Raw genomic sequence first — 8,672 nt, 5'->3', positions numbered from 1 at the left:
CAGGACTAAAAAACCATAAACATCCTTTGCTGCTTTATATCACATTCTAATTTCGTTGAATGTTTTTGAATGGTCCTAATGGTTCTACTCGAATAACAGTGCATAAGCTGTGGTCACACTACACTCCAAAGGGACTAGATAATGTTCAATGGGGTTGCAGCACCACAATGTCCTCACAGTAGGGCTGAACCTTCAGGGGTGCCAGTAATGTAGAATGCTGTCACGAATTTTGTCCTGCTGATCATGAAACTGTTGTTTTCATCTATGGAATATGTGGGAATTAGTGCCCCACAAGGAAAGGGGTGGTTTCATAGATGTCTTTTATGCCACCTCGTCAGGGCTTTTCATACCAATTCTGAGCGTCAGTGAGTCTGAAAAGTTTTCCTCGGTCACCAATAAGAAAACTGCAATGTAATTTCAATGCCGGGTGTTGTGTTTCTGACCTCCACCACAGAGGCGTCTAAAGAAGTGGTGAAGTGTGAGTAAGTGGTAGTTATGATGACCTACCCAGCGTGATACATCCTTGATGGCATGGGCAGAACTCTGGTGGAATTTGGTGGCAATCTGACATTATTAACTCACCATACAATTTGCATTAACTTCTGAGTCATGGTTGTTTTTTCACATGTATCAACATCTTGCTGTTTGAAGCATCACTGAGCCTGAGGGTGACACCGTAGAGCATCATACTCTTTGCACCATTACAGAGAAGGGTTGTAGGCACCTTTGAACCAAATTTCAAACTCACACATCACAATGGCAGCCAAATAGAAAAGTGATTCTTTTTGTGCAGTGTAGTCCCATCACAAGCATATGCCACCCCGTCAGAGGCTGAGCCCCTAGTGAAGGCATTCATGTCACATACCAACAGTCCTGTAACTTACACACATCAGTTTATGTAACATCACTAGTAACCAGCTGTTAACCCAAATAAATGGTCACCACCAAACTGTGCCCAAGAGTAAGATTAATCTCCCAGTGGCAGAACAAGCAGCTGAGCATAGGCTTCACTTCAATGGTTTAACCACAATTTACAAGCCTTTCCATCTGGATTCCCCTCTGCCCCCCCCCCCCCCCCCCTATATGGACATGTAGACAGGAATTGTCCTTGTAGCTCATATTTTAATTCCTTCCTCTCCTTGGCTTTTGATTCCTTCCTCTCCTTGGCCTAATCTCCAGTAGCCACTGCCTCATATCTGCCTCCACCTCTACTTTCCCTTGCCTCCTACTCAATCCTATCCATGTACAATCTCACTTTCATTCCACTATCCCCATCTTTCTCTGTTCCACCCCTTCCAAAATTACACCTTTCTTTACTTTACAATGTAACCACACCTGCCTGCACCATGGCTAGCTTCGCAGCGTCACATACCTTTGTTTCCTTGCACTTGGGGCCTCTTTCACCCAGCAATATAACCTTCCCTCCATCTCCTTTCTCCTCAACCAAGACAATATAGCTGTAAGTGAACATGTGTGCACGTGAGAGATGGAGAGGGAGCAAGGGAGAGAAAGGGAGGGAGTGCAAGTGGTTTTACACCATGACTCGTTACCTTCACTACTTACATTATGTGCTTACACTCTTCTACTTCTTGTTACATGTTCTCTCAGCAGCATTCATTACCTTTCTTTTAAGGGGAATAATGTATTAGTGACCTATGTAAGGCACTTTGAAATGGAAATAATGGTGTTTGTTTCTGAATACCACAAGAAAGCCCAATCAAAACAGCTTCAGAAAACTTCGTACATGAAATACAATTTGTAATTGACTGATAAATTAGTGTCTTCTAAATGCTTGGGTTAGATCAAGCTAAAGAATGTCAGTTTCTTAGGAAATACAAAGAGCTTTTGAAAGAAGTGACACTGATGATCAACACAAACCTGTAATTGTTTTTATGTCTTCCCTACTAGTACACTCACGGGATAGCTAGGACAATTTTGCTTTTAGAACTGCAGTCTCACATTTGTATTCCACATGATCCTACTTGAAATATATGTGATTTACAAATATCATATTTTGTGTTCATATGTTACAATGGAAATTAAAGAATTGTAATACATTCCAAACATTAAATCATTCTGCTATGCAGTAACATTTCAGCATTCAAGTTTATAAAAATAATGCATGAAATTTAGTATTTGTAACTCCAATAATAAATTAACATCTAACAATTTCAGCTCTGAAAGTATTTATTTAATATGCTGCAACATAAGTATCATGGTTCCATGTGCACTGTTATTAATTTTAATACACCTCTGACTGACTAGGCTGAAAAATGGAACAACAGTGTAACAATGAAATGTTCACTGTACTTCCACAAGACTTGTAAACAATGCAAAACATAACAAGAAGTTAGATATAATTTGCCATAAACACAACAAACAACTATGGATTGAATACTCAAAACTAATTACACCAATTTATAAAGTCAAATAACTTTTATACACAAATACAGAATTCATCTTAATAATTACATATGGATGACATGTTATGAGATCTAAACTACACACTGTGCAGGGAACATGTATGGGCATTACTGTTAAGTTAAATAACCATATTAATTAACATTTAAAAATAACATTTTTCAAGTGAAACATTTGAGGGAAAAAATACTACTCTGAACACTCCCTTGAAAATAGTGCAAAGCTATGCTGCAATTCTGAGCCCTGAAACATTAAAATTTATATAAAACTGATGGACTTCTAATACAATAACAAAACTGTAAAACACAACACAAAACTAGGATTCAATCAACTGCACTCATTCAAACCCACCAATTCCACAAAATGAATCTGCGTGCATCTTTAATTGATGCATTATGACAATATGCTATTTGGCTGACTTGTTGATGGAACATAAGCACCTTAGTAAAGTATATATATATATATTTTCTATAAACACTACAAAAAGAGAAAAAAGTTTTATGGTAAGAAATAATCTTATTTTTCATACAAAAATATCATAGTTTTATATGTATCAATGAAACTGTTGTAACACAAGTACAAGCACAAGAGCACTGAGGAGGAATAAAGCCATACACTCAAACACACTAACAGAATGAAATGATTACAATGGTCCCCATCTTTATGGACTGCTAGTTTAAGGTTTACACAAAAAATTTATTCTGTGCAAAAATGAAGAATAACAATTTGATTACAGACAGCTTTCTAACTAAATTTCCTATTACGGAATTAATCATACAACAGATATAGAAGAAGACATTAAGATTTTTATGAGATCTGCAAGAGACATAAGTTTTCAAGACAAAATGACTGGAACCTGTCTTTTCAGCTCAACAGCATGATGAAAATCGAATTAGGTAATGAGTGAGAATTGTTGATAAGCATGGTTTGTCATCTGGGAACTGGGTGCTTCCTTTGCATAATAGGCACTAAAGTTTTTATTCACCTTCTGTATTAATTTAAAATCAAATAGGCAGTTTTTGATATACTGTAGAAGCTACCAGGATAAAAAAACACATCCCCTGCTCAAATAATTAATCTGAACAAGCATAGTAAACAAATAAAATAAAACAAAACACCTGTACACACAGATCAATCTCATGGTGCTTATCAACTGAATACATATAAAGTCATTATATTGAATTTCGTTTTATATGTACAGATATAGGACTTATTTGTAAATAAAAATACATCTGTGTCCTGACAGTAAACGCCTCTTCTGGTGAGACATAGGAAACAGATTTCACTGAGGTTACTGCATTTCACAGAATTTACTTTTCTTAAGATCAAGATATGCAACATCTACTACACGCATCAAAGTACTTCACTCAGCAACACACAAAGTAACAAAATCACACCAGGTCCTGTCTTCAGTTCATTACATTATGAAAATACAGTGTTAAAATAAAGCTACTTTCTGAATGGTACTACTTCCAAATGTGAAATTAAGAAATTTAATTTCATGTATAATAAACAGAAAATCATTAGCAGGAGGGAGGGACACTCTTTTCACAGTGACAAATAATCACACTGCGTAATATTCCCATGACAATATTTTCTCACAATTTACATAAATTTGTATTTGTGCCACTGGGAAGTATAATAAAACAAAATTAGGCACCCTTTACCTTATGGAGAACCTGTAGCAGATCTACACCATTTGTGACTCCAAAGGAGAGAAAACACTTGTACTGTATAGCCCTAAACTTACTATGATTATGACAAAATGTTATGGTACAGTCTTCTTTGAAAATATACAATGAATTTCTCTGAATTCAACAAATACATTTACTTCATTAGGGGACTTATACTATTTATGAAAGTCTTTGTATAAAACATCATACATGCTAGCTTTAAAAATCATCTTACTGCACTTTAAATGCAATTTTTACACTATACAACCTTATAATTAGTAGCTATCTCAGCACAGCTATTTCAGACAACTACTAGAGGCATTGAAAAAAATTTATGAACATATTTTGCAACTTACATACTCCCCTGTCAAACTTCTAGCTTACATTCTAATGACATTCTACTTACATGTCTTATGAACAGAGAGGCATTTTCCTATGTTTATCATAACATAGGTAATAAAAGTTTATTTACATATCATACCCACAAAACTGCGGCAGTTCATTATACAAAAATAATTGAAATGTATGAATTATAGTTGGGATTTGAATTCACAATGACAGCATTGTTACAAAAACTGTGAGCGTGCAATCACACAATGCACGCACGCACGCACACACACACACACACACACACACACACACACACACACACACACACACACACTGTGAAATGTTTAAATGACTAACAGTATTTCGAATGCCCAACGCCTTTTCAGCAGCTTTTACGGATAATGTGCGTCTGATATATACCTCTAAAGTAAGAATTAATGAACTTACAGAAAATAATTAAACCAACAAACAAATGAAGTTTTACCTGACTAAGCCACTGAAATTATCTATGATCATACCTCTGTAGGTTCAGTGACCATTTCTGACATTGCATGAAGACCTTCTCTATGTTCCTCAACATTTAAATCCACCGAGGGCCAACTACTTGGGTTATCTTGCACTTGTAGTCCACTTGAACTTATCACTTCTTCATACGTTTCTTCAGCACTAGTGCTCACTGCCCTTATTTTTCTGTCAGGGCCACCTTCAGTTGACGAAGCTTTCCTTTTTACTCGAGCTGCAGGAGGATCAGCTGAGCCTTCCTTGCTTGTCGATGAAGATCGTGTTTTTCGGGGCTGGTGGTCTGGCATTGACTGGAACTTTTCCAAAGCAGTCTTTAAAGGTAGAAGTCCTACAGCGTAGGGAATGTCTTTATTGGGTGATATGACTTGACCCTCAGTCTTGGCATCTGTAAATAATATATAATTTTCAGGTAATTCAGTGATATCTGAAACAGTGATCTTTTGAACTTCACTTGTCTCAACTGCTTCTTGGGCATATACATCATGCACTACCACCTCTTTACCATTATCACAAATACTCTCCACAGTACTTACAATCTCAGTTTCATCATCTTTCATATCATTTTGGTTATCATTCTGTACAATAACACTTCTTTCCTGACCTACACACTGACTGGTGTTTGCCACTGTGTTCTCAACAGTTAGATCACACTCTTCTTGATTAACATTCTCACTTTCACTAAGTGTACAGTTAAGATCCTCATTTTCAGTTACTTCTGTAGATGGGGCTGATATAAATGTATCAGCAGTATTGTCTGGATCATCTTTCTGTTGTTCTGAGTTTACAACAAGAGTAAAAGAACCCATCACTTTTCTTGTTTCTGCTGCACATTTCTGATCATCCAGTTTTGGTGCATCTTCATCTCTACTGAGCATTAAACACAGCTCTTCTCTATTTGACTTTTCATTACACACTTCAGTTTCACCACTTGCATCTGTTGTTTCTGAAGTCCTATGAGCAACTTCACTGTTATCACCTGTGTCCTGTTGTATATCAGAATTTTCATCACCCATCATGGCTTCTAGTGCTTGTTCAACAGACATTCCACTATTTTCTGATGAGTGAAGTTGATCTTGACCAGTTACCTGTTCACTTGCTTCCACGTCAGTAACATTTTGAAATCTTTGGCAGTCCTTGATGTCATTATGGTTCTGAAATTCTTCTGGTGTTTCATCAGTTTTAATATTAGTAGCAGTTTGTACTAAGCAACCATCTGATGGATCTTCTCCATAAGGATCACCAGTTATAACTTCGTCACTAACTTCTCTGTAAACAATATTTTCAACCTGTACTGAACTCACTAAGGTATCACCAACACTGACATTTGAATGCGTAGGAATAACACTTTGATTTGAATTTTCATTTTTATTTGTAATTTCCTTTTCTTCGAAGTTAACTACAGTAGATTCCTGGCTTTCAGGGTAGTCATCTAGTGAAGGCAAACCAGCTGCATCTGTGTAAGTAAAAGTAACTTCGTTCTCTTGCACACAATCACTTTCATTTGTTGTGACTTCACTATGATCTGTGGTCTCATCATTCTGTGTCTTGACAGTTTTCTCTTCTGAAAAAATTGCTACATTTTGTAACAGAGGTTCCACTAATTGTCCGGCTTCGTAATTTTGGGCTGACGAAGATTCAGATTTTATTTCAGTGGAGTCTTGTTGCACATTAAAATCTAGGGATTCAGGACCTGAATTTTCTGCATGTAGTACTTCTCCAGTCTCAAATGACAAGTTTTCTGTCTGAATAATAGACTGACTGCTTTTAAAAACAGTTTCATTTTCTGTGGATCCACAAGTTTGTGTTGCATCCACAACTTCATTTACAAAAGAAACTGTCTCTGAACCATCTGCTTCATCTAGTGCACTATTGCTATTAGGCTGCACAGAATTTTCAGTAAGAGCAACACTGTCTACTGTTACAGTTTTCTGCTCAGCAACTTCATGATTAGGTGCAGATGCAGTATCTTCTTGCACTGTTGTTTTACTATCAAATGTCTCAATTCCACCTACATTGCTATCTGAAGATAAATTTTCTATTAAAATATTTTCAGACTGATCTTCTTCAATTGTAGGCATGTCACGGCCAACAGATGCGTGTGTTGCTTCAGATACTTGAGAGACAACTCCTAATGATGATGTTTCTGTCGTCTCTGTTGCTGTCTGTTCTGCAGTATTTTGTACTGGTTGCTCAGCCGTTTGCTGCCCTTCACCATCCACCTCCTGGACAATAAATTCTAATCTGTCTCCTGTCACTATGTTACCTTCTGCAACATGGCACTGAAAAACACCTCCATTAACAATATTCATTAACATTTCTTCATTTACTGTAACATAAGATCCATCTCCACTATCTAACAGAATTGGGACATCAGTTGGAATTCCAGCTTCCTTCAAGACTTCCATATACTGACCCATAACAGAAGTGGTATTACCAGAATCTGCCATTTGGTATATAATATTTGAACCTGTATTATCATTGTCAGCTTCAGATCCCGTCACTCCATCAGCCACTTGATACACAATATTTTGTGATTTATCTTGAGAGTTGGTGTTATCAACAATCTGGAACATTTCTTGGTTTGACACTACAGTATTAGCAACTTGATAGATAACATTAGTATTGGCATTTGAACAGTCGCTAGGAACTTGTTCTGTAGCAGGTGAAACAGTATTAGGTGCAACAACTTGAACTGGTGGTTGTTCTGGTGAATTAACTACCCTTTTTGGTGCATCATTTGGTTGTTCTTCCTGAACCAGAACCTTTCTAGGAGGATCTGCTACTGGTTTCTGTATTGATTTCGTTATGTAAGTTGTGTGTGAAACAGGTTTTTTTACAGATGATGTCTGAATGCGGGAAGGTGCACGAGATGATGTAACACCAACAGGAGTTACAGGCATTTGCATTTTCATTGTTGTTGCTGTTCCAGTATGTGAAGTTATTTTGCGAAGTGGATCTGGCTGTTGGGAAATTACCCCTGATGCTTTCTCCAGTGGATCTACAGCCATTTCTTGACGAAGAACTTCCAAGGCTTTCCTACTTGCTTCTGCTTCCTTATGAAGAGCCATATCTGCATCTGTAAGTACCTTCTCCTGGAATACAATATTCATTTGCCTTTTTACTGGCCTTCCACGCTTTCTAGCAGGTATGGTCTCAGCAAGAAATGTAGTTTGAGCTTGGGCTCCAGCTGTATCTTTTACACTTACTGTTTCTGTGACTTGATGTGGTACTTGTGCTGATAATGTTCTATTACTTACAGGAACCACAGCAGTAGGCTGCTCAACAGCTTCAGACTTTATTGTCCTTGGTTTGATATTTGGCTCAGTCTTCACAGGTTCACTTTTTATTGAACTTGTTCCAACTGAATTCTGAAATCTTATTGTTTTGCTCACGGTCTGAAGGGACTGAGTCTGCTTAGTAAATTCACTACCAGACAATGATAACAGAAGCTGAGCAGTGTCTGTCTGCTGCTGATTATCTGGCTGTTGCATAATAACTGACTTATTGCCTGAAGGTTGAATGATTTGTTTGGCATCAACTGTCAATTGTGACGAGCTTGCACTTGATGATGGAAGACTCTTTGTTACAAAATTTTGTTGTATTGGGACACGTTTTGATCTCCCAACAAAAGCTTTCCTTGCTGCATCACCTGTGAGGATAAAGGTCTTTCGTTAAAACTAATTATCTATGATGTACATTAGTTGTTCATAAACAGTACACTTACTG

At 37.2% G+C, this 8,672-nt stretch overlaps 1 protein-coding gene across 1 annotated transcript in view; it reads right to left on the bottom strand.

Moving 5' to 3' along the window:
* Window positions 1-1,864: 1,864 nt before the first annotated feature.
* LOC126273263 (uncharacterized) overlaps window positions 1,865-8,672 on the bottom strand; it is a 126,025-nt gene continuing 119,217 nt past the window's right edge. Inside the window, exon 4 of the mRNA XM_049976809.1 lies at window positions 1,865-8,595. Coding sequence (XP_049832766.1) covers window positions 4,937-8,595 — 3,659 coding nt within the window. The 3' untranslated portion in view covers window positions 1,865-4,936. The remainder of the gene's footprint in view (window positions 8,596-8,672) is intronic.

The sequence above is a fragment of the Schistocerca gregaria genome, chromosome 1 (genome assembly GCF_023897955.1).
Source record: "Schistocerca gregaria isolate iqSchGreg1 chromosome 1, iqSchGreg1.2, whole genome shotgun sequence".
Classification (NCBI taxonomy): domain Eukaryota; kingdom Metazoa; phylum Arthropoda; class Insecta; order Orthoptera; family Acrididae; genus Schistocerca; species Schistocerca gregaria.
This window is presented reverse-complemented; position numbering and strand designations above follow the sequence as displayed.